At 42.6% G+C, this 27,050-nt stretch overlaps 1 protein-coding gene across 3 annotated transcripts; it reads right to left on the reverse strand.

The window, feature by feature from the left end:
• Nucleotides 1–1,504: 1,504 nt before the first annotated feature.
• On the reverse strand, nucleotides 1,505–25,695 carry TAP2 (transporter 2, ATP binding cassette subfamily B member). 3 transcript variants are annotated; one of them, XM_025384016.1, is made up of 12 exons: nucleotides 25,519–25,695; nucleotides 24,595–25,091; nucleotides 24,391–24,505; nucleotides 22,525–22,655; nucleotides 22,038–22,243; nucleotides 19,503–19,700; nucleotides 19,209–19,337; nucleotides 17,113–17,301; nucleotides 16,763–16,936; nucleotides 16,428–16,587; nucleotides 15,927–16,063; nucleotides 1,505–1,990 (listed from the first exon to the last, which is right to left on the reverse strand). In XM_025384016.1, the coding sequence occupies exons 2-12, from the start codon at nucleotides 25,085–25,087 to the stop codon at nucleotides 1,961–1,963; spliced, it is 1,962 nt and encodes a 653-aa protein (XP_025239801.1). In that variant the 5' UTR covers nucleotides 25,088–25,091; nucleotides 25,519–25,695; the 3' UTR covers nucleotides 1,505–1,960. The 3 variants fall into 3 exon arrangements, with proteins under 3 accessions (XP_025239801.1, XP_025239800.1, XP_025239799.1); XM_025384015.1 differs by lacking the exon at nucleotides 1,505–1,990 and adding an exon at nucleotides 11,929–15,560; XM_025384014.1 differs by lacking the exon at nucleotides 1,505–1,990 and adding an exon at nucleotides 11,929–15,560 and having other exon boundaries at nucleotides 24,595–25,654.
• Nucleotides 25,696–27,050: the final 1,355 nt, after the last annotated feature.

The raw sequence follows: 27,050 nt of genomic DNA on the forward strand, positions 1-27,050 counted from the left end.
TTATTGCATTTGGAAATGGAGACAGACACCCAACTTAGGCTAAGTGAATGAGGACATGGCGCGGAGATGATCAGATGCAGTAACAGCATGAGCGGGTGGAAGAGGTGTGTGTCCCCTTCTTTGTAGACAGCACCATGGCTGGGCTTCTGCAGCTTCCCTCAGAGCTGAAAGAAGGGCCATGTGGAGAGGAGAGGAAGGGCCTAGACAATATGGATCAAATGGGGGCCTGTATTTAGATTCAGAGGAGAGAGGGGGTTGATAGATGGCAAGGGGTGGGGAGGAAATGGAGGATATGGCGCTGGACCAGAAAGTTAGGAGGGCTGCTCTTTCTTCTGTGTAAATGTGTCTAAGGCTCACAAACTCTAAAATCTGATCTGCCTACATAATAATAATAACATTTGTCAATTGCTTATTATGAGTTTATTTTCTAAGTACTATATGAATGTGTGCTTGTGTGTGTGAGAGAGAAAGAGAGAAAGAAAGAGAGAGAATCATCACAAAACCCTTTGCAATAGATACTATCATGATCTCCCTTTTACAGATGAAGTAAGTATGGAATGAACCACAGGTCACATAACTAGTAAGTCCCTAGGCTGTACTTTTTCCATCACACTGTATTTCTTGGGAACCCAGGGAAACTTTATTCCTACACCTTTAGCATTCCGGTCATGATAAGGCACACAAAAAGGCAAAATAACCAAGGAATTTCATCATAGCTATTTGGTGTCAGAACAGATCTCTGTCAGGAAATCATATCCTACCTAACAAAGGGAAATCAGTGGTCTCACATCACAAGCAAGGAATGGCATAGAGCTTGGCGATGGGAACTAAGAAGAGAAAGCAATAAGCTTCAGTTAGCAAGCTACAGATCTCCTTCATCAATGGCCTCTGGTACATCTTAAATAAACTGAAGCATCATATTCACCCCATTAGAAACGTTTTTGGGTCATTTTCTGTGCTTAGTGTCAGTGTCTACAATAGAAGGGCCTGGGCTTATCAGAGACACTGTTCAGTTCCGGGGAGACAAGAGGAAAAAGATGTGGCTTGCTTCCTTTCTCCCATATTTATGTTTTTTGTCTTCTACTTTAATTAACCTGAAAAATAGGGCAGGGTGTTTTGATCTTTTTCTTCCTGTCTGACCTAAGTCAGCAGCCCTCCCTAAATAGCTACAGGCTCCTCTGTGATTTTTCACTCAAGTTCATATTTTGCTTCTCTCTTTTCTTTCCTTCCTCGTTCTCCGAGAAGTGAGAGAATTTGGGTGTATGTGTGGTTGTTTTTTTAGGGTGGTATAAAATTATTATTCTCCCTACTGCCTGACACAAATATCCCTTCAACTGCTGTTTTGGTGACTTTAACATGGAAGCAAAATGTACATCTCAATTCATTTTCTTCCTTCTACTTCCTCCTAACACGCCAACATAATCCACTCTGCCCTGGAGGAGTTATGGAAAATATTCTGAGTTGCTAGATAGAAAATTAAATCATATTTTTAGAGAACACTATTGTTGAGCTACAGTTTAATTGAAGGAATTGTACTAGGCTAAGAATTTTGCCAGCTCAAAATACTGGTTTAATTCTTTCTCAGTGGTGACTGACATCTCAAACTAGCAAGAGGTGTAACATGAGGGGAAGGGGCTGGGAAAGAAGGAAAGGATGTGAGAAACAAAATAAATAGCTAGAATTTGGGGTGTCCAAAGCAAACTCATGATCCCACCTAGTGAGAATCCATTTGGAAACTGAGGAACCAAAGACTTGGGCTCCAATCTGTAGTCACTTCTTTGATATACCTTTGGGATGGGTGGACTCACCCAAAGTATTGTTTTATATGTACTATTTGCCTCAATTTCTCTATGATGGTTTTGTCCATCACCTCATCCTGAAAAAAATAAATGTTGGTGATGCTTTGTTCCACATATTCGTTCATTTGCACTCATCATTCCTAGGAAATATCCATTGAAATTCAAAATATCATGAACTTCCAAAAGGTTTTCTAGAAAAAAAAAAAAAACCTTAATCTTGATGGGTGTTTTTAAATCTGTGCTAGAATCTGTTTGCAATGTTTTATTTAGGATTTTTGTGTCAATACAATAAGTAAATTCATCTACAATTTTTATTTTTGAGCATTGTCTTAGCTTAACATCAACATTATACTTGCTTCATTAAAAATGTTTCTTCTATGCCACTGAGCCATTTAATTTTTATTTGTTTGTTTGTTTGTTTGTTTGTTTTAGAGACAGGGCTTCACTCTGTTGCCCTGGCTGGAGTGCAGTGGCACGATCATAGCTCACTGCAGCCTTGAACTCCTGGGCCCAAGCAATCCTTCCACCTCAGCCAAGTAGTTGGAACCACAGGCACAAGCCACCACATCTGCCTAATTTTTGTATTTTTTGTAGAGACGGGTTTTCGCTGTTGCCCACATTGGTCTCGAACTCCTGAGTTCAAGCAATCCAACTGCTTCGGCCTCCCAAAGTGTTGGGATTATAGGTGTGAGCCACTGCGCCCGGCCTTTATTTTCAATTGTAAAAGTTCAATATAGATGTAGCATATCTATTTTTTTATTGATAGTAATATCTTCTATCTTCTGTGTTCATACTATTTTTTTTTTTTTTTTTTTGAAACGGAGTCTCACTCTGTTGCCCAGGCTGGAGTGTGGTGGCGCAATCTTGGCTCATTGCAACCTTTGCTTCCCGGGTTCAAGAGATTCTCCTGCCTCAGCCTCCCGAGTAGCTGGGATTACAGGTGCCCACCACCACACCTGGCTAATTTTTGTATTTTTGGTAGAGACAGGGTTTCACCGTGTTGGCCAGGCTGGTCTCGAACTCCTGACCTCAGGTGATCCGCCCACCTTGGCCTACCAAAGTGCTGAGATTACAGGCATGAACCACCACACCCGGCCTATTTTTTGTCCACTTAACTGGTCTAGTCCAGGGAAAGGGAATTAAAGTGTTCTATTGATAGTACATTTCTGAATATTTTCCTTGTATCTACCTTAACTTCTGCTTTATAAGAGTTACCTATTTGGTATTAGAACCTAAATATACACCTCATATATTCATATGAATTTTATACTTTACATTATAAAGTGCCCTTCCTGTCACACGCAATTTTTGTTGTTGTTGTTGTTTTTTGTTTTTTGTTTTTTTGTGTGTGTACGTGTGTGTGAGGAGTGTCTGAATTTCATCTTGTTTGGTAAGACGAATGTGACCTCTGCTTCCTTCTTGTTTGCATTCTCTTGTTATGCCTTTGCCCATCATCTTATTTGTTGAAAGTAATGAATACATCTTTCTGAGTGGTTTTATGTTAGGTGTCTTTTGCATATTGCAAATAATATAGTTTTTATCTTAATCTAATTTAAAAATATTTTCATTTATAAAGTTCAGTTAAGAAGCCCGTTTATAATTATTCATACGGCAAATAGAGTCAATCTAATTTGTTGATATTAACTTCAGTTAAATATAATGTTTACATGAGTATTTATTTTTGAAAATCTTTCACTATGTCTTTATTGTGCATTTTTTAAATTTTAGCTTTTCAGATATTAAGAAAGGTGTATATTTCAAGGTTGCTTTGATAAGTTTATTTGTATATAATACACTTAGTTCTGTCTTTCTTTAGACAATCCCTGTTAGTCTTCTATAATGAACAATCATAAAACTAGCTCATATCCTCTCCCTTCCTCCTTCTTTGTGTGTGTGTGTGTGTCTACCTTTGTACTCTTAAATATGTAAATACATGCACTTGATTTATTAGTTTTAAAGAATATATTTTGACTTCTAGATGTTACAGACAAGAACATCAACAAGCTTATTTGATATTCTTATTCCTTTTTCCACTTATTCTATAATCTTTGAGAAATGTGTTTCAATTTGTCAATTAATTTCTTCTTATAATTCTCCTATATTTCTTACATGTTTTGTAGTTTTATTGCTAGGTGCAGACTGATTCAGTTTTAGTATAATGTTCTAGTGACTTCATTATCATTACATAATGGCTGTCTTTGTTTTTACTAATGCCTTTGGTTTTAGACTATACGTTTAGATATGTCTGTAACTACATAAGCTGTCTTTCTGTCTCCTGTTAGTGTTTGCTTTGTGTATCTTTTATCTGGTTTTGATTTAACATTTTCATGTTTTTAGGTTTTTTGTGATCTTATGAAGGGCATGTAACTGGATTTTGTGATATTGTTAATCTAATCTGAGAACTTTCCTTTAACCCCCATATTTAAGCTATTTATACTTGTGATCACTGTGCTATTTACATTCGTTTCTGTTACAATATATTGGGCTTTGTATTTACTATGTCTTACTGTGCTTCTTTTGTTTTCCTTGCATCACTTATATTAAATCAATTAACTTTTTATTTAAAGTCTTCTTTAATTTTCCCCTACTGATTTAGGAGTTTTAAATTCTAATTATATTAGTTAAAAGTCAGTCTTACATTTTTAACATGCTTCTCAAATGTGGCAGCATCTGAAGGTAATCAATATCTCTATCCTCCTTTCAAACAAGACAAAGACTTTAGGTGCTTTAACTTTGTCTGCCTCATTCTCATGTCATTTGTGGTTGCTCTGCCTTATTTTAAAATTTAACAGTCATTTTTATTACTGATTTTTATCGTTACAGTCATATTTCATTTCTCATTCTGATTTTCCAATATTTTAGACAGATTTCTTATTGTTGTTTATATGTATGTGTTTATTTTTCTCATCTTTGCTCCCTTATCCTTCTGGGTTTAGTATATGTTACTTACATGATAATATTAAAAAGAAAATGATAACTAAAATACAATGCTGTTTTCACCCAGAAGACAGTCAAAATTTTAAAAATTAACACTCTCTGTTGGTTAAAAAAAAAAATAGGGTGCGCGCCCAAGATGGCTGAATAGGAACAGCTCCAGCCTCCAGTTCCCAGTGTGAGCGACACAGAAGACGGGTGATTTCTGCATTTTCAACAGAGGTACCAGGTTCATCTCACTGGGGCATGTCGGACAGGTGGCGCTGGTCTGCGGGTGCAGCCCGACCAGCAAGAGCTAAAGCAGGGTGAGGTATTGCCTAACCTGGGAAGTGCAAGGGGGAAGGGAATTCCTTTTCCTAGCCAAAGGAAATTGAGACACACAACACCTGGAAAATCAGGTAACTCCCACCCTAATACTGCGCTTTACCAAGGGTCTTAGTAAAGAGCACACCAGGAGATTATATCTCACACCTGGCCCAGAGGGTCCCACGCCCACGGAGCCTCCCTCATTGTTAGCACAACACTCTGAGATTTAACTGCAAGGCGGCAGTGAGGCTGGGGGAGGGGCGCCCACCATTGCTGAGGCTTAAGTAGGTAAAAAAAGTCGCCGGGAAGCTCGAATTGGGTGGAGCCCACCACAGCTCAAGGAGGCTGGCCTGCCTCTGTAGACTCCACCTCTGGGAACAGGGCATAGTTAAACAAAAAACAGCAGAAAACTCGGCAGAGGTAAATGCCCCTGTCTGACAGTTTTGAAGAGAGCAGGGGATCTCCCAACACAGAGGTTGAGATCTGAGAACGGACAGACTGCCTGCTCAAGTGGGTCCCTGATCCCTGAGTAGCCTAACTGGGAGACATCCACCACTAGGTGCAGACCAACACCTCACACCTCACATGGCGGGGTACAACCCTGAGAGGAAGTTTCCAGAGCAAGAATCAGACAGCAACACTCGCTGTTCAGCAATATTCTATCTTCTGCAGCCTCTGCTGCTGATACCCAGGCAAATAGGGTCTGGAGTGGACCTCAAGCAAACTCCAACAGACCTACAGCTGAGGGTCCTGACTGTTAGAAGGAAAACAAACAAACAGAAAGGACACCCACACCAAAACCCCATCAGTACGTCACCATCATCAAAAACCAAAGGCAGATAAAACCACAAAGATGGGGAAAAAGCAGTGCAGAAAAGCTGGAAATTCAAAAAATCAGAGCACATCTCCCCAACCAATGGAACACAGCTCATCGCCTGCAACGGAACAAAGCTCGACAGAGAATGACTTTGACGAGTTGAGAGTAGAAGGTTTCAGTCGATCAAACTTCTCAGAGCTAAGGGAGGAACTACGTAACCAGCGCAAAGAAACTAAAAACCTTGAAAAAAGAATGGATGAATGGATAACTAGAATAACCAATGAAGAGAAGACCTTAAAAGAACTCATAGAGATGAAAATCATAACACAAGCACTACATGACAAATGTACAAGCTTCAGTAACCGACTCGATCAACTGGAAGAAAGAGTATCAGTGATTGAAGATCAAATGAATAAAATGAATGAGAAGAGAAGTGTAGAGAAAAAAGAGTAAAAAGCAATGAACAAAGCCTCCAAGAAATATGGGATTATGTGAAAAGACCAAATCTACATCTGATTGGTGTGCCTGAAAATGACAGGGAAAATGGAACCAAATTGGAAAACACTCTGCAGGATATCAGCCAGGAGAACTTCCCCAACCTAGTAGGGCAGGCCGACATTCAAATTCAGGAAATACAGAGAATGCCACAAAGATAATCCTTGAGAAGGGCAACTTCAAGACACATAATTGTCAGATTCATCAAAGTTGAAATGAAGGAAACAATGTTAAGGACAGCCAGAGAGTAAGGTCGGGTTACACACAAAGGGAAGCCCATCAGACTAACAGCAGATCTCTCAGCAGAAACTCTCCAAGCCAGAAGAGAATGGGGGCCAGTATTCAACATTCTTAAAGAAAATAATTTTCAACCCAGAATTTCATGTCCAGCCAAACTAAGTTTCATAAGTGCAAGAGAAATAAAATCCTTTATAGACAAGCAAATGCTTAGAGATTTTGTCACCACCAGGCCTGCCCTACAAGAGATCCTGAAGGAAGCACTAAACATGGAAAGGAACAACAGGTACCAGCCATTGCAAAAACATGCCAAATTGTAAAGTCCATCGATGCTAGGAAGAAACTGCATCAACTAGTGAGCAAAATAACCAGTTAATATCAAAATGACAGGATCAAGTTCACACATAATAATATTAATCTTAAATGTAAACGGACTAAATGGTCCAATTAAAAGACACAGACTGGCAAATTGGATAAAGAGTCAAGACCCATCAGTTTGCTGTATTCAGGAGACCCATCTCACATGCAGAGACACACACAGGCTCAAAATAAAGGGATAGAGGAAGATCTACCAAGCAAATGGAAAAAAAAAAAAAGCAGGGGTTGCAATACTAGTCTCTGATAAAACAGACTTTAAACCATCAAAGATCAAAAGAGACATAATGATAAAAGGATCAATTCATCAGGAAGAGCTAACTATCCTAAATATATATGCACCCAATACAGGAGCACCCAGATTCATAAAGCAAGTCCTTAGAGACTTACAAAGAGACTTAGATTCCCATACAATAATAATGGGAGACGTTAACACCCCACTGTCAACATTAGACAGATTAACGAGACAGAAAGTTAACAAGGATATCCAGGAATTGAACTCATCTCTGCAGCAAGCGGACCTAATAGACATCTACAGAACTCTCCACCCCAAATCAACAGAATGTACATTCTTCTCAGCACCACATCACACTTATTCCAAAATTGACCACATAGTTGGAAGTAAAGCACACCTCAGCAAATGTAAAAGAACACAAATTATAACAAACTGTCTCTCAGACCACAGTGCAATCAAACTAGAACTCAGGACTAAGAAACTCAATCAAAACCACTCAACTACATGGAAACTGAGCAACCTCCTCCTGAATGACTACTGGGTACATAACGAAATGAAGGCAGAAATAAAGATGTTCTTTGAAACCAATGAGAACAAAGATACAACATACCAGAATCTCTGGGACACATTTAAAGCAGTGTGCAGAGGGAAATTTATAGCACAAATTCCCACAAGAGAAAGCAGGAAAGATCTAAAATTGACACCCTAACATCACAATTAAAAGAACTAGAGAAACAAGAGCAAACACATTCAAAAGCGAGCAGAAAGCAAGAAATAACTAAGATCAGAGCAGAACTGAAGGAGATAGAGACACAAAAAACCCTCCAGAAAATCAATGAATCCAGGAGCTGATTTTTTGAAAAGATCAACAAAATTGATAGATCGCTAGCAAGACTAATAAAGAAGAAAAGAGAGAAGAATCAAATAGACGCAATAAAAAATGATAAAGGGGCTATTACCACCGACCCCACAGAAATACAAACACCTCTACGCAAATAAACTAGAAAACCTAGAAGAAATGGATAATTTCCTGGACACTTACACTCTCCCAGTGTAAGGAAGAAGTTGAATCCCTGAATAGACCAATAGCAGGCTCTAATAGCCTAACAACCAAAAAAAGTCCAGGACCAGACGGATTCACAGCCAAATTCTACCAGAGGTACAAGAAGGAGTTGTTACCATTCCTTCTGAAACTATTCCAAGCAATAGAAAAAGAGGGAATCCTCCCTAATTCATTTTATGAGGCCAACATCATCCTGATACCAAGCCTGACAGAGATACAATAAAAAAAGAGAATTTTAGACCAATATCCCTCATGAACATCGATGCAAAAATCCTCAATAAAATACTGGCAAACCGAATCCAGCAGCACATCAAAAAGCTTATCCACCATGATCAAGTTGGCTTCATCCCTGGGACGCAAGGTTGGTTCAACGTACGCAAATCAATAAACGTAATCCAGCATATAAACAGAACCAAAGACAAAAACCACATGAGTATCTCAATAGATGCAGAAAACGCCTTTGACAAAATTCAACAGCCCTTCATGCTAAAAACTCTCAATAAATTAGGTATTGATGGAACGTATCTCCAAACAATAAGAGCTATTTATGACAAACCCACAGCCAATATCATACTGAATGGGCAAAAACTGGAAGCATTCCCTTTGAATACTGGCACAAGACAGGGATGCCCTCTCGCCACTCCTATTCAACATAGTGTTGGAAGTTCTCGCTAGGGCAATCAGGTAAGAGAAAGAAATAAAGGGTATTCCATTAGGAAAAGAAGTCGTCAAATTGTCCCTGTTTGCAGATGACAAGATTGTATACTTAGAAAACCTCATCATCTCAGCCCAAAATCTCCTTAGCTGATAAGCAACTTCAGCAAAGTCTCAGGATACAAAATCAGTGTGCAAAATCACAAGCATTCTTATATACCAGTAACAAAAAAACAGAGAGCCAAATCATGAATGAACTCCCATTCACAATAGCTTCAAAGAGAATAAAATACCTAGGAATCCAACTTATAAGGGATGTAAAGGATTTCTTCAAGGAGAACTACAAATCACTGCTCAGTGAAATAAAAGAGGACACAAACAAATGGAAGAACATATCATGCTCATGGATAGGAAGAATCAATATTGTGAAAATGGCCATACTGCCCAAGGTAATTTATAGATTCAATGCCATCCCCATTAAGCTACCAATAACTTTCTTCACAGAATTGGAAAAAACTGCTTTAAAGTTCATATGGAACCAAAAAAGACCCTGCATTGCCAAGACAATCCTAAGTCAAAAGAACAAAGCTGGAGGCATCACGCTACCTGACTTCAAACTATACTACAAGGCTACAGTAACCAAAACAGCATGGTACTGGTACCAAAACAGAGATATAGACCAATGGAACAGAACAGAGCCCTTAGAAATAATACCACACATCTACAGCCATCTGATCTTTGACAAACCTGACAAAAACAAGAAATGGGGAAAGGATTCCCTATTTAATAAATGGTGCTGGGAAAATTGGCTAGCCATAAGTAGAAAGCTGAAACTGGATCCTTTCCTTACTCCTTATATGAAAATTAATTCAAGATGGATTAGAGACGTAAATGTTAGACCTAAAACCATAAAAACCCTAGAAGAAAACCTAGGTAATACCATCCAGGACATAGGCATGAACAAGGACTTCATGCCTAAAACACCAAAAGCAACGGCAACAAAAGCCAAAATTGACAAATGGGATCTAATTAAACTAAAGAGCTTCTGCACAGCAAAATAAACTACCATCAGAGTGAACAGGCAACCTACAGAATGGGAGAAAATTTTTGCAATCTACTCATCTGACAAAGGGCTAATATCCAGAACCTATAAAGAACTCAATCAAATTTACAAGAAAAAAACAAACAACCCCATCAAAAAGTGGCCAAAGGATATGAACAGACATTTCTCAAAAGAAGACATTCATACATCCAACAGACACATGAAAAAATGCTCATCTTCACTTGCCATCGGAGAAATGCAAATCAAAACCACAATGAGATACCATCTCACACCAGTTAGAATGGCAATCATTAAAAAATCAGGAAACAACAGGTGCTGGAGAGGATGTGGAGAAATAGGAACACTTTTACACTGTTGGTGGGACTGTAAACTAGTTCGACCATTGTGGAAAAGTGTGGCGATTCCTCAAGGATCTAGAACTAGAAATACCATTTGACCCAGCCATCCCATTACTGGGGATATACCCAAAGGATTATAAGTCATGCTGCTATAAAGATACATGCACACGTATGTTTATTGCAGCACTATTCACAATAGCAAAGACTTGGAATCAACCCAAATGTCCATCAGTGACAGACTGGATTAAGAAAATGTGGCACATATACACCATGGAATACTATGCAGCCATAAAAAAGGATGAGTTCGTGTCCTTTGTAGGGACACGGATGCAGCTGGAAACCATCATTCTCAGTAAACTATCACAAGAACAGAAAACCAAACACTGCATGTTCTCACTCATAGGTGGAACTGAACAATGAGATCACTTGGACTGGGGAAGGGGAATATCACACACCGGGGCATATCACGGGGATGGGGGAGGGGGAAAGGATTGCATTGGGAGTTACATCTGATGTAAATGTCGAGTTGATGGGTGCTGACGAGTTGATGGGTGCAGCACACCAACATGGCACAAATATACATATGTAACAAACCTGCACGTTATGCACATGTACCCTAGAACTTAAAGTAAAGTATAATTTTAAAAAAAAAGAGAAAAAAAAAGGAAACCATCATTCTCAGCAAACTATCGCAAGAACAGAAAACCAAATACCGCATGTTCTCACTAATAGGTGGGAATTGAACAATGAGATCACTTGGACACAGGAAGGGGAACATCACACACCGGGGTCTGTTGTGGGGTGAGGGGAGGGGGGAGGGATAGCATTAGGAGATATACCTAATGTAAATGACGAGTTAATGGGTGCAGCACACCAACATGTCACATGTACACATATGTAACAAACCTGCACGTTGTGCACATGTACCCTAGAACTTAAAGTATAATAATAAAAAAAAAGAAAATAGGAAACGTTTGAGCTGTAGCAATGTACATAAAGCATGAATCAATTTGCTCTTGAAACATTATATTAAAAAGCAATCGACAGAAGATAATATGTATAACCTTGAAATACCCAGAATACTGAAATACTAGAATAAGCTACATTGAATCTCAGAACTTTAGAACTTCAAACAAATCAGAGATAATTTGAAATCATGCTTTTACTTAGTATTAAGAAAAAGAAACTAATTCCTAAAACTAACTACTTTATTTATTCACTGTTTCACAGCTAGTCAATCTAATTTCAGTATCTTTTAATAAGATCATTTCCTTAACAATGCAGATACAATTTTTTTTAAAAACATTCTTGAAAATAAACTGTTACATACCAAAAAATTATATATAGAGAGAGAAACAGATAAAGTCATATGTTGCTGCTGGAATGATAAATTAATATAACATCTATGAAGGCAATTTTGCAATATCAATATTCATAATGTATATATTGGATTCAGCAACTCCTCTTTAAGATTGTATCATACTCGTATGTTTGCATATGTGCATTACCATATCTATACAAGACTAACTAGCAACAGCAAAAGACTTCCAATAACCTAACTAGCCATCAGTAAAAGGAAACAGGCTAAATAAAATATGGAACTTCCATAAAATAGAATACTACATAGCCATATATTTTTAATTTAAAAAATAAAGTTCAGAACAGTTAACTTAGAGAGCTGCTGTTTGCAAAAATACTGAGCAAGAATAAAGATATACATATTTGCTTAATACACAGTAAACTTCTCTGGCAGGATAAACACAAAGCTGGAAGCACAGATTGCCTGTGCAAGAGGGATTAGCAAACCTTGGGGAAGGATTGAGAGTGAGGGTTTCCTCTGTATATTTTTTTGTGTCTTTTGAGTTTTAAACCACATTAATATATTACTTATTTAAATAAATAAATAATATATTTTTAAAAGAGGATAGTAGGAAGATAAGTGGAATCAGGGAGTATAGGCAACTCTTTTGAGGAGCTGTTTTGCAAAGCTGGGCAAAGTCTACCTTTTCCTTAGCTATGTGACCCAGGCAAGTTAGTAAATGTTTCCGAAACTCCATTTTCTCCTTGTTAGAATTGAGATAGTAATACCTGTCACAGAGAATTATCTTGAAAATAAGGTAAGAAAATATGTGTCAGATACTTAGCACAGCAATAGCACATAGTAAGCACCAGTGAATGCTTACTAGTAGTAGTATAATTCCTAAGAGTCCATGGAACTCTAGGTTCAAAATCCAGTATCTTCTGGGACCATCAGATGGCATCAGACTCAAGCACGTGCTCCTCTAGCTGACAGCTCTAAAACACAAGGAAGATATTTGTTTTCCTTATTCCCTAGTCCCTTCCCCAACAAAATTCTGACAATTCCGCATTTCCTCCTCTTGTTTCACAATTGCCATGTGGATTCCAAGTGGCTATCCCTGGGTGGAGGCATAAAGGACTTGAAACTCAATGCTGTTTCCACATAGGGCCGGGCAGACACGGTATAGAGTTGTTTTGGCGTCCAAGGAAATCTATCAGTTTCCCAAGCTTTCCCCTCTCCATTCATACTTTCCTTCAGAAAGAATAAGGCATGCCTAGGTGGGAAAGATACTGCAGGTAAGTGACAAGAAGGGGAAATTATAGGGTAAGGAGATCAATCAAATGGTGATGGAGGGTAGGAGTGAACAAAAAGAACTCTGGAGCAAACCAGGATTAGTGACATCTGTGGTTCCTAGACACACCACACTTACAGGAATTTGTCTGTCTAGCCCGAATATTACGACTTTCAGAGGACATTTTTCTGTGTCCCTGACATAAAGCCTACCTGGGAGTTTCCCCTGAGATAAGAAACTTTCAGGACATCTTAAGGTCTACTGCTTCTTCCTGTGCTGCCCATCAAGATAAGTTTTCTACCCAGCTTTATCATGATGAGCTGTGTGATTTCATGTCAGTTTCTCCGTAAAATTAGATTTGACTGTTACATTATTTTTAAGATGCCTTCCAGGCTTAAAGTATGATGATGCATGGGTGTAACTGTATGGAGGAAATCAAAGAATTTCTCAGATCATCTTCTTCCGTGAGGGCTTCAGCTTCCATAAAGTTGGGAGATACAGGAATTATTATTCCTGTTTTATGAATAAAGGACATTTGTGGGAGGGAAAGGAATCAGGCCAGAGCTCTTTCTCTCCAAAGGCCTATTTTACTGTCTGTGAAATTTGAGAGATGGATGGGTGTGGAGCTGCAAGTCAGCCCCAGGATGAAAGAAAGGCAAATCTGCACAAGAACTGCCCACTCTTACCCCATCCTCACTGCACCCTGCTCCCAACAGCCGCCAGGCAAGAAAAAATCCAGAACAGCAGTTCTGGGGAATCCGTTGCCAGCACTGGAAAGTACCTGCTGTTTCCGGGAATATGAAGGTTTCTCTTTCCTAGAATAGCAACCTTCCAAGTTAAGTCCCTCCCATCAACCAGTGATCTGTACAATGTTGCACTTTCAGTAGTGGGAGTGGGCAGGGAGGATTAAGATTGAGCACGATGGAGGAGATATTTATTCATTTATTCAACGGACTTTTTATTTATTCTCCACTATGAATTTGGCCCTCGACCAGGTAGTAGATATAAAGCTTCATAAGATATATGGCTTTCTGCCCAGGTGCTCATGGTCTAGTGGAAGGTCGAAAAAGCTGGGAAGGTGAAGATAGAACTTTAAAAGGGCTGTGAAAGAGGTAACCACACAGTGACAGAAGCACGTGGAAAGGGCTCTTTGCCCAGACTGACGACGTAAGGAAGGCTTCCTGGAAGACCTGAAAACTGAGTTAAGTCTTGAACTTGAAAATCAGGGGCGAGTCGAGCAGAAAATGGGCAAGAAAACACCATATGCAAAGGCACAAAGGTATTGGGGAGGGCAGGAAGTTTGTTGTGGAGCTGAATGCAGCAAGAAAGGCTGAGACAGGTGGGCTGGAACACTGTGTGCCCTGAAAAGGATCTCTGCAGTAAGGCTCAAGAGCACCTGAAGGAATTTTCAGAAATGCCATCATCGTATGTGACATACAATTTAGAAAAATGACTTTGTGAAGAATGGCTGAAAGAGGGAAGCTAATGGCAGAGAAACCTCCCTGGTGATGGGATTATCTTAAGTCTATGGGTGAAGACTGTAACAATGGGACCAGAGAGAAGAGAATAGATTCAGAATTATTTAGAGCTCAAAGCAGCAGAGCTCTTCTCAATCTGATTATGGATTAGGGTTTATGGACCCAAGATGCAATATCATTTATTGGGCCAGGGTGTGGACTCTAGGGTCAGGCCTGTGTTCAAACTCCAAGTCCACCACTACGACTGCCTTGGGAAAGTCATTTAACCCCTGTGAGCTTCAGTCTTCTCGTCTATAAAACAGGGGTAATAACCAACCTCATAAGGTTGGGGATAACGATTAAAAACGATAATACATCAAAAACACTTAGCACAGTTCCTACTCACATTAAAACTCTATCAATGGTAGCTGTTACCAATGTTGTTATTAATACTGCTAATCAGGGAACTGTTCTCTGTCCCTCCATACCCTAGCTTCTTCAAAACAGCAGACACTGGTGGGAACAGGGAACGATATAGAAAGGCAATCTCATGAATATTTATGTCATTTTTTGTTAATTTCTATCTCAAAAAACAGATAAACAACTGATGGGACAGGCAGCAAAATAGTAACTATGGTTATCTCTGGGAAGTGACACAATGGGTACTTTTAGTTTTCTTCTTTGTACTTTTTTATATTGTCTAAATTTTCTATATGAATGTATACAGTTCATGTAAGAAGGAAAATATTTTAAAATATATTTATTATGCCACAAAATACTCCTCATCACCAGGCAAAGCTCTAGTCACCAAGGAATTAAGTTTCCTGGACACAGACAGCCCCCACCCAACCCCCCCCCACCCCTCCATCCCACCAAAAGCACACAGGGTCCAAATCTCCATCATGCCTGCAACTCAGGAACAACTATCTGGCCACAAAGCTCTGGGAAACTCAAAGCAGGAACAGCTCTGGGTCCTGGAGACGCCCCTGAGAAGACGGCCCAGTATCCCTGGGGCCTCAGTCCATCAGCCGCTGCTGCACCAGGCGGGAATAGAAGTCCTGCCCCTCTTGGAGCTGGGCAAGCTTCTGCAGCTCGCCCTCCTGGAGAACGAGGATCTGGTGGGCGCTCTGAACTGTCTGCAGCCTGTGAGCGATCACCAGCACTGTGCGATCCCCACGGGAATTCCAGTCCTGCAGCTGAAGGGGTGATCACAGTGCCTCAGAAAGACAGGAATAAGACGGACACCATATCCACCTGGGCACCATCTCTTAGGACTTAGGGTAAAGAAGATGTGAAATAAAAGAAGGTAGGAAAGGGCAGTAGATAAAGGCCTGGACTGCCCTTCTCGTCTGGCTGTACTGCCACAGCTGGAGGAACGGGAGCCCAGGAGGAATCGGGGCTGCCTTCACACCACCAGATTCCATTCCCCAACCCCAAGAAGGCACAGACTCTTTCCACTAGTAGGTCCTTCGTCCTCCCTCTGCCCAATTCTGCACAGGCTGATCCTCCCAGCGTGCCCGCTCCCAGGCCCCACTGTCCCCCACCCCTCTCACGGTACTCACGGCCTGCTCGCACTGCACATCCAGGGCACTAGTGGCCTCATCCAGGATGAGGACTCGTGGGTCTCGCACAAGGGCCCGGGCAATGGCCAGACGTTGTTTCTGTCCCGCAGCCAGCTGGCTCCCCTTCTCCCCTACATCTGAGGACATCAGAGAAATTCTCTTCCTCAGATACAAGTGACAGAGACAACATACAAGGAGGGACAAGTGCATAGCAGGTACTTCCAGTAGGACCTCGGGAGGTGGCAGGAGGGCCATGGGGTGGAGACCTGACGAGGCTGCCCGTGGAGGGAGCACCACTGCTGCATTGCTTTCTGCAAACAAAGACTCTTGAGCAAGATGGAGGCTGAAGAATTCAAGGTATGGAGAAGAAGACATAGGAATGGAGTAAAGGGCAGAGGAACAGCAAACATCAAGTTACAGGGACACGACTCTCACCACTAAGAGTAAGTGTGATTTTCTCTTTTTCACTGAAGGAGCAGGCTTACAATTTGTAGAAGATACCTGTGTATATTCCATGCTCCATTTCCTGGATGAAGTCATCTGCGTGGGCAGCCTGGGCAGCCGCCATCACCTTATCATCTTCGCAGCTCTGCAGCCCATAAGCAATGTTGTTCCTCACAGAACCGGAGAACAGCACAGGCTCCTGCCCAACTGAAACCACCTGTGCAGACGGGACAGGGGCAGAGGACTATGTATAAACCCCCAAGGCACGGGCCCTCTTGTCCTCCCCACCTACCTCCCTCAGAATGAACACCTGGTGCATCTCTCCGTGGATCTCCCATCCTCTCTCTGTACATGCTCCCTTCTCCTGTCCCGTCTTCTCCCTCCTCACCCACCTGGCTGTGCAGGTAGCAGTGTTCATATTGTGAGACGGGCTTTCCATCCAGCAGCACCTGTCCCGCGGTGGGCTGGTACAGATTCTGCAGCAGGGCAGCCACTGTGCTCTTCCCAGACCCATTGGGTCCCACCAGCGCCGTCACCTCACCAGGACGTAGGGTGAACGTCAGCCCCTGGAAAACCAGAAAAGAGTTAAGGGCCTGCCCCTTCTCCCTCAAAATCCCTCCATTTCTCTTCCTAGCAGAGGCAAGACCAGTTTCTCAGAGGCAAATGAACTACAGGCTGTGATGTCCAATTATGCATTAGCAGCAGAGAGCAAGGGTCCAGGTTTCCTCCCTCTTTCAGGCACCTTGAGCACATGCCTGTCGGGGCGATTGGGATATGCAAAGGAGACGTCTTGGAATTTCACAACCCCCTGCAGAGTGGTGGGGGCCAGTGTGCCAGGTGAGGGCAGATTTGGCTGTCGGTCCATGTAGGAGAAAACCTTGTCCGCAGCTCCCACGTTGCTGAGCATATCCCCATATATGTATACCAGGGTCTGCAAAACAGGAATGGGAGAGCCGGCTAATCAAACACACTTCCACCAGAGACCACCCTCCCAACTCCTCACACACTCCACTCACAACCGTACTGCTCCTCCTCCGTATTCAAAAGAGATTCTCCACCTTTAAATGTACAATTTGGATGGAATTTAAAAGCGGCACCAATACCCCAGTGTTCCAATTTGCAATGTAAAAGATATACAGTCCATTCTCCTGCCATTCAGCATTGCCTCTAGCCCCAGATCTTTTCAGTTACTTCTTCCTATTACTTGGGCCCAGTTCTGTCTTGCTTGATTAGACAGGAACTCCTTAAATGCAGGCACTGTGTCCAACTCACCTGTGTAGCCATCAGAGTGACTAGCGCAGTTCTCTACACAAAAAAGATGTTTATCAAGTGTCTAGGAAAATGTTTAAATAAAGCCCTGGATGAAGTAGCTGTTTTTGAGAACTGGTAAATGTAGGAAGAGACCTAAATGCTCACTCTGCCTTTCCTCATCAAATTGTACCACTGGATAATGAAATGGTAGATAAGGGGAAGTCTCCCTTCATAGACCTACTTCAGATAATATGTGAAGAATGACAGAGTATCTCCCTTTTGCAGCCCTAATTCTGTCATGGATCTAGGTACTGCTCATCGGTGGCTGATGTTGCCACAAATAGAGAACCAGACACTGTGTGACTCTTGGAGGAAGAAAGCATCACCACCTAAAAAGCACTGTTGCTGGAAAAAGACAAAAAAAAAAAAAAAAAAAACCCTCAATCTCACAAGCTTCTAGGTGTATCTATCAATAGACAGGAAATACAGAGGCAGAAGAGCATATAATACCACAGGGATTCAGTCAACAAAATCCAGACCCTAAGAAACTCCACAGGACAAACAACCTATTTCTTCAGCAAATAAACTGTGCAAGGGAAACTTTTAGAAAGACACATGGATTGATGGATGGAGGGATGGATAGATAGATAGACAGATGGAGAGAGAGAGAGAGAGAGATAGACAGACAGACTTAGGTATAGATAGACTTAGAGAGAGAGAGAGAGAGAGAGAGAGAGAGAGAGAGATAGATAGATAGATAGACTTAGATAGATAGATAGACTTAGATAGATAGATAGACTTAGATAGATAGATAGATAGATAGATAGACTTAGATAGCCTTAGATAGATATCGATAGATAGATAGATAGACTTAGATAGACAGAGATAGATAGATAGATGGACTTAGATGGATAGACTTAGACAGATTGATAGACAGATAGATAGACTTAGATAGATAGACTGATAGATAGATAACTTAGATAGATAGATAGACTTAGATAGATAGATAGATAGATAGATAGATAGATAAATAGATAGACAGACTTAAAAGATGTATCAACCAATCACAATATGTGGCCGTTTTTGGATCCTGATTCAAGCAAAGTACAATAAACACACTCATACACATATATTACATGGATAGCACAAGTGGAAATTTGACAACTGACTGTATTTGATAAATTTTAAGAACTATTGTTAATTTTTTGGTGTGATAATGGCTTTGTTGTTATATACTTTTAAAGATGTTTATATTTTTAAGAAACATACCAAAATATTTACAGATGAAACTATATAATATCTTGGATTCGCTTCAGAATAATATGGGTGGGGGAAGTGGCTGGGGATACCGATCAAACAAGATTGGGCATGAGTTGATCATTGTTAAAGCACAGGATGTATACATGTGAATTTGTAAAAGTATTTTGTCTTATTTTTGGCATATGTTTAAAATTCTCCATAGCAAAATTACTTGGGGGTTTTGGTTTTGTATTGTATTGTTAAAAGGAACAAATAAAGCCCAAGGCCCAGAAGGCCACAAAGAAAAAGACAGGGAAAAAAGGAGAGCAGGCTTGGCTTCTCACTCACTTGCACATAGCTCCCCACGCTCTCCTGGTAGATCATAAAGGAAAGCAGGCTGCCCTGGGTGAGCTCCCCATCCTGCATCTGCTGCAGCCCACAGCTCAGCATCAGCACCTGCACCCCCAAGTGCAGCACCTGGGAGAGGAGAAGAAAGAGATGAGGCTGGGAATCCTCCCATTCTTTCCCCCTCTCTGCCTCTATGAGACTGACCTGCAAAGGCCCCCAGAACCAGCTGTAGTTTCCCTTTCCCTTTCCCTCCCCTTTTCCTGGGCTCCTTTCACAACCACTCTGCTATCTTACCCTCCTTATGAGCAGGTACAAGGCGCGTTCCAGGTCTCTCCGCCAATACAGCTGCCGGCATTGTTCAAGGGCCTCTTTATAGCGACAGACTTCATGCTCCTCAGCCCCAAAACTGCGAACGGTCTGCAACCCTCCAACGGCCTCCCGCACCACCTGCCCTGCCCTGGCCACTGCATCCTGGATCTCCCGAAGCACTGCCTGGAAGAGGGTCAGCAAACACCGGGGCTGATGTGGCAGAGACAGCAGGCCCCCACATCTTATTCCAGCCTATGCAATGCTCCCTAGTCTACCTAAAAATACCAAACTGTTTCTTTCCTTCTTCCTTACTCTTCTTTCCAGAAGGAGGAAGAGTGAAGGAGCGAGGGAACAAAATATTATCGAGCTCTCAGTGTTAGGTAGTAGAGGAAATACATGCAATTTTTTTTTTAACCTGCATTTGAGGTAATTCTCCCATCCCCAGTGTCTGAATCAGGAAGGAAGCGTAGTTTTCTCAAGGAGCCACAGATAGTTAAGAAAGGGGGAGATGTAATTCCAAATGGATCAGAGGCCTCAACATAAGAGCTAACACTATAAAACTCCTAGGAAAATGTAGAAGAGCCTCATGCCACTAGATTTGGCAATGATTTCTTGGACATGACACCAAAAGCACAGACAACAAAAAATAGATAAATCAGACTTCATCAGAATCTAAAACGCTTGTGCATCAAAGAACTCTATTGACAGAGTGAAAAAGCAACCATAAATGCAAGAAAATATTTGCGAATCATATATCTGATAAGAAATTAATATGCAAAACATTTAGTGAACTCCCATAACTCAAAAAAAAAAACAAAAAATGGGCAAAGAACTTACATTCTTTCAAAAAAGATACATAAATGGCTAAAAAACACACGAAAAGATGCTCAACATTTACTAATCATTAGGGAAATGCAAATCAAAACCACAATGAGATAATCCTAATCACCTAATCACCACCATTAGGATGGCTATCAGAAAAAAAAAAAGACAACAAAAAGTAATAAGTGTTGATGAGGATGTGGAGAAATTGGAAACCTTAATCACCACTGGTGGGAATTTAAAATTGTTGCCTCTGCTATGGAAAACTGTGTGGTGGTTTGATACAGTCTGGCTGTGTCCCTACCCAAATCTCATCTTGAATTCCCATGTGTCATGGGAGGGATTGGGTAGGAGGTAATTCAATCATGGGAGCAAGTCTTTCCCGTGCTGTTCTTGTGATAATGAATAAGTCTCACGAGACATGGTGGGGTTAAGAAGGGGAGTTCCCCTGCACAAGCTCTCTTTTCTCTTGTCTGCTGCCATGTGAAATGTGTCTTTCACCTTCCGCCATGATTGTGAGGTCTTCTCAGCCACGTGGAACTGTAAGTCCAATAAATCTCTTTCTTTTGTAAATTGCCTAATCTTGGGTGTGTCTTTATCAGCAGTGTAAAAATGGACTAATACGTGGTTCCTCAAAAATTTTAAAATAGAATTACCATATGATCCAGCAACTCCACTTCTAAGTATATACCCAAAAAAACCAAAAGCAGGGTATCAAACAGGTATTTGTACACTCATGTCCACAGCAGCATAATTCACAATAGCCAAAAGGTGGAAACAACGCAAATGTCCATTGACAGATGGATAATCAAAATGTGACATATGCACACAACAGAATATTATGCAGCCTTAAAAGGGAGGAAATTCTAATGCATGCTACAATAGGGATGAGGCCTGAAGACATTACGCTAAGTAAAATAAGGCAGTCACAAAAAGACAAATACTGTATGGTTCCAGTTACGTACAGTATCTGGAGTCATCAAATTCACGGAGACAGAAGGTACAATGGAGGTTGCCAGGGGCCAGGGGTTGGGGGTAGTGGGCAGTTACTGTTTAGTGGGTAGAGTTTCATTTTAGGAAGATGAAAAAAGTTCTGGAGATGGATGATGACAATGGTTGCCCAATAACAATGTGGGTTTCCTAAATGTCACTGTACTGTACACTTCAAATGGTTAAAATGGTAAATTTTATATTATGTATGTTTTACCACAATATAAGAGAAAAAGAGAAGGTGGAGCTGACATTCAGACTCAGGACTTCCTGATGACGCCTCCTTTCCCTATGCTTCATCCAGACTTCTTCTGTTGATTTTAAAGGGAAAATCTCCCTGCCTAAAAGCCTCCAAAAAATCATTTTTAATCTTTGCAGTGGGGGCGGGGGATGTATAGACTCCTTTAAGAAGCTAATGAAAAGTTATCACCTCCTATCATCTCCCCTTCCTATTCCCTCCCCCACACCCTCACACACACCTTTACATTTTTGTTTACAGTTCTGGAGGATCATGAACCTTCTGAACTCAAATATCTATTGTTGGATGGCTGGACAAGCAAAATGTGGTATATACATACAATATACCTTCTCCCCTAAGGGCTGAGAAGAGAACATCTCTCTCTAGGAGATCCTCTAGCCACAAATGTGGAAGCCTCCTCACCTGTCAGTTTTATTCTCCCTTTGGGGTTCCCTTACATGCACACTCACCTGATGGCGGGTGTTGTACACCTTCTCGGCTGCTATTGTGAAGGGCATGTCCAGCAGAGAAAGGAGGGTGAGTCGAGGCGATATGCTGAGCATGAAGCCATACAGCCCCACCACTTTCACCAGGCTTCGCAAGAGCACATTGGCATTGTAAGGAAGCCAGTTACTCATCAGGGTGGTATCCGAGCTCAGCCGTGAGTTCAGCTCCCCTAAGAAGGACAGAGCAGGTAAGGAAAGAGGAAACCATGTGTACTGCAGGGCCCCCAGAAACTCCCTCCTAACCGTTCCCTCTGACACAGCCCCCTCCTCTGAACATTCTCCTTCTCTTGCAGAGGGACAGTGGAGGCTGCTTCCCCCCCATCCCAAATGAGAGAAAAGCATCCCCAGGTCCTGGCATACGAGTGAAGGCAGGAGGAGAGGCTGTGGATGGAAGATCACTGAGGGGCAAGGGATGTCCATGGGAATCCCAGACCTGGACTCCAGGTCCCACCTGTCTTCACCTCCTGGAAGAAACCGAGGTCCTGGCGCAGCAGGGAGGAGAAAAGCTGCTCCCGGATCCGCAAGTTGATTCTAGACATGGTGTAGGTGAAGCAGCCTCCTCGGCAGCCTGCAGACAGTGAGCTGCGGGGTAGGAGATGAGAGGGGAGGGAGATGCAGAGAAGGAGCAAGCCAGCGGGTGAAACAGAGAAGCAAGCCAGGAGTGCAGAGAAGCACAAAGTCGGGGGAAAGCATGCCAGGAGAGGCAAAAGAGAAAGAAATGAGAGACAGACACACAGAGAGAGAAGAGGCAAGGAATACACAGAGGAAGAAGAAAGGGGAGACATGGTGAGCTAGATGTGAGAACAAAATCATAACATGTACAAATTCACAAGTATTTATGGAGTGCACTCTGTACTAGACACAATAGAAGGCTACAATAGAAGGGAAAATATATTGTGAAAACAAGTATCCCAGTGCTTATTTCTGTCCTGGCCTCCCTCAGGCTTGTCCCTCTGTGTGTCTTCTCTGCCTTCGTCTCCTTCCTGCCCCATACCCAAAGCCCTTCCCTGTCATCATAGATACTTCATCATGGGAACTGCAGTAATAAACTCCCTGCCCCCATCATTCTCTGGAGCCCGAGTCATGTGGTTCCCATCTTTCATCCTTCAGGTTGGAGAATTCCTCTTAGACCAACTACATGTCTACAGTAAAACTTAGAGGAAAAAATATAAAAGCATAAAAGCAGGTATTTTACAACATATATATTTCTAACACAAATTTAGTTACCATATTGAAGAAGCATTTGGAATAGTCAGACATGATATAATGAGGGTTTGGACTTTAATGAAAGGGATGCATTCTGAGAAATGTGTCATTAGATAGTTTCATCATTGTGTGAACATCATGGAATGTACTTACACAAACCTAGATGTCATAGCCTACTGCACACCGAGGCCATGTAGTTTAGCCTATTCCTCCTAGACTACAAATCTGTACAACATATGACTGCACCTAACACTGTGGGTGACTGTAACGCAGAAGTAACTATTCGTGTATCTAAACATAGAAAAGGTACAGTAAAAATATGGTATTATAATTTTGTGGGTCCACCATCTTATATGTGGCCCATCATTGACCTGAACATCATTATGCAGTGCATGACTGTAGTTTCAGCAGAAAGCAGCCAGGATGGAATGAAGGCACAATGAAGAAATGGTTTTTGAGGGTATTCTAAATTAAGTATGACCATAAAAATAGAGACAATCAGGCCGGCTGGGATTTGGGTAAGGTGAGTGTGCACCTCCTTAAACTTTGCACCCCAGGTGCCTCACTCACCTCATCCCAGTCCAAGCCTTATCAAACAGTTTGTTTGTTTATGTCTAGAAAGAGAAGGGAAAGCAAGTGAAGGGAAAAGAGTAATGATTCTGGAAAGAAAGGTGATAAGCCTCAGAGTAAGATCTTCAGGGACTGGCAAGGTAAGTTGGGAAAGAAGAGTGAGAGGGAGAAGCATGCTCGTCCTGAGGAGTGACCCTGGAGAATACTTTGGAGACAGACTTAGCGGTAGGAGGCAGAAAGAAATGGAATTTCATGGGCCTAGGAATGTTGAGAGACATTCCATCTGAGACTTCAATTACTTCTGTACTACCTTCACTCATAACTTGTACCTATAATAAGATCAGATAAACTTTGAAGATACTGGATGAATATGAATGAAGGAAGAAATGAATGGATAGAAGAAACAGAATGGTGACTACATTCGCCATATTTTAGTTTGAGTATTTTTGTGCTTTGCGCCTGAAAGGGCCTAGAAATAGGGAAGTGAAGACCCCTGGAAAGACTTGGGGCTAGCAAACGGACCCAGCTGCCCATCACCCACCTGCCAAAGGAGAAGAGGCACATGAAGAAGATGGCACTGGCAAAGGCATGGGGGTCAAAATCACCTCCCAGGATGTCAATCACACGACCAGAATAGTGAGGGATTAATGTCTCACCTGAGAGAGGCATGAAAAATAACGCATGAACGTACTGGTGCCCAGGCCCTTTTCCCACCTCCAACTCACAACGTCCTCTCCCGACTCACCTAAGACAGCAAGGACAAGGAAGAAGAAGGCGGCAACGAGGAGAGGCAGGTCCGGCCTGGAGAGCTTCAGCAGCCTCCACATCAAGACTTTGTTGTTCACCTGGTCCTGCTCCTTCTCCTGGGCTCCAGGAGGGCTCAGAACAGCCCACAGTGACCAGCTGAGCCCCGCGGCCCCGTACCCCACCAGCAGCCAGCTCCAAGAGGCTGAAGCGACTCTGGCTGGGGGAGCACGTGAGGCCCCCGCGACCAGGGCTCTCAGGGAGACAGTCAGGGGGGTGGCCAGACAGAGTGAGGGCAGCAGTGTCCCCACAAATCCCAGCAGCCCTCTTAGCTTCAGCAGCCCCCACAGCCCTCCCAGCCGCAGGGTCCCCTCCAGCCATAGTCCTGGCAGCCCTTGAGGAAGCAAAGTCCCCAGAGGGCCCTGAAGCAGCCACAGTAAAGCCGCGTCCACCAGCAGCAGGAAGGTCCAGGGTCTCAGGTCAGGGAGCGGCATGGCTCTGTCAAGGATACGAGATAAGAAATTACGGGGGTGGAGCCCCAGTCCTTGTCCCTGCCCTCCTACCTGCCTGGCTTCGCCCAACCCGTCCATCGGCTTCTCATTTTATCCTATTCGACCCTGAGAGCTCTCCTGAGTAACCGGTGCTCATCCGTACACCCCTCCTACAACAGACAGCTTTCGGCCTGCCTGGGGAGCTGGAAGCATGACCATCAGGAGCCTCGCGCTTAAAAAAAAAAAAAAAAAAAAAAAAAAAAATTCCCCGGACCCCCACCCCCACCCCCGCCTGCCGCAGCGAGCTAAGCGGTCCGGGCTCCGCTGCCTCCTATCGCCGGGTGCAGAGGGACTGGGAAACTGGAGCGCAGAGTGGGTAGTCACTTGGGCTGCGTCCCTGTTGGCGCTCCAGGTTCCCCTCCGCACCAACTCACCAGCCGCGGCGGGGAGACTGCAGCTCCGGGGTCTTCTGCTTCAGCGTTGAGGTCCGCTCCGCCTCTCCCAACTTCGCTACCGGCTCTGGTCAGCCAGCTACGCTCAGCCAGGGCGGGCGTCTGGGCGCGAGCAGCTTCCGCTTTCGCTTTCGCTTCCGCGGCCAAGGCCTTCATTCTGGGCTGGGCCGCCGGGAGGGGGCGCGCGAGACCCGCAGACAGCGGAACAGGAGCCCGAACTCCGGTTCGCAAGGCACAGGCCTCAATGAGTCTCACTCACCCTTAGTGGTGGTTACTCTGGGATATAAAACTGCAAAAATGTTTCTTTATCATTAAGTAAAATACAGTTGTCTCAAGGACTTTATCTGTTGTCCTTGCTTTGTAATTGAAGAATGCTTTGTAATTGGAGAATCACTAGATTTTCTCAGTTACTACTTCAAGCTCTGAACTTACTGTTAAGAAGTGCCCTCTTGCGGTGGCTCACGCCTGTAATCACAGCACTTTGGGAGGCCGAGGCGGGAGGACTGCCTAAAGTCAGGAGTTCGAGACCAGCCTGGCCAACATGGTGAAACCCTGTCTCTACTAAAAATACAAAAATTAGCCAGGGCATGATGGCAGACGCCTGTAATGCCAGCTACTCGGGAGGCTGAGGCAGGAGAATTGCTTGAACTCAGGAGACAGAGGTTTCAGTGAGCCGAGATCAGGTCATTGCACTCCAGCCTGGGCGACAGAGCGAGACTCCGTCTCAAAAAAACAAAAAAAAAAAAAAAAAAAAAAAAAAAGTGCCCTGTTCCATGCAAGCTCCAGTTTTAGGCGAACGAAAAAATATGCCGGGCTCTCCTAAATAGAAGGTTCCAACCAATCTCAACAGGCCAAAGGGGGTTTTCACGTACAGATTTTGAATTTAGGAGGCCCTGACCTCTTCATCCGTCCTTCTCTTCATCCGTCCTTCTCAGCAGAGCACCTTGAGCTGGCGCGTGCTCAGATGCCTCTAAGCCTGTATTCCAAATTATGTTGGGTGCACCTTCAGCCTATGAGGGAAATGCACGGTACTGGGCTTTGGTTCTTGTTCTATTTTAACACTGTTTAGAACAGTAATCAGGTTTCTAAATATCCTTCCTGACCCAGAGCCTACCTATGCAACAGAAAGATTCGTTTATTCCAGAAAGGACTCTTCAGATTGAAACCACCTCCCAAACTAAAAACAAACAAACAAAATCCCCAAAGGAAGGGTCACTTGGATTCCAACTCACCATTTTGAAATGTTATCTGTGTGACTACCAAGGAGTCACTTAAAGTTTAAAACAGTGGTGGTGGGGAGGAGGGATTTTAAGTAGGGACTCGCTAAAGTTTTTACAACTCTATTCATTCTGGAATTTTAAGTATCTCTCTCTAATGAAGAAAGTTCCATGCTCAAGCTCATGCTCCTACTTTCAAGCATTTGTTTCCTTTATTCTCTGGAAAGGGACACGGTCCGTAGTTCCAGCATGATTCCGGAAATCTCATGATGTGTGTCTATTTCTTCTAACCTGCGT

The sequence above is a fragment of the Theropithecus gelada genome, chromosome 4 (assembly GCF_003255815.1).
Source record: "Theropithecus gelada isolate Dixy chromosome 4, Tgel_1.0, whole genome shotgun sequence".
Taxonomy (NCBI): Eukaryota; Metazoa; Chordata; class Mammalia; order Primates; family Cercopithecidae; genus Theropithecus; species Theropithecus gelada.

Coding starts and splice junctions, on each gene's coding strand:
- TAP2 (XM_025384014.1), bottom strand. CDS start 25,183: ATGGACGGGTTGGGCGAAGCCAGGCAGGTAGGAGGGCAGGGACAAGGA. Junction 16,937..17,112: donor CCGACAGGCATGTGCTCAAG/GTGCCTGAAAGA, acceptor CTGGTTTTCCAG/GGGCTGACGTTCACCCTACG. Junction 16,064..16,427: donor GGAGCATGGAATATACACAG/GTATCTTCTACA, acceptor TGATGTCCTCAG/ATGTAGGGGAGAAGGGGAGC.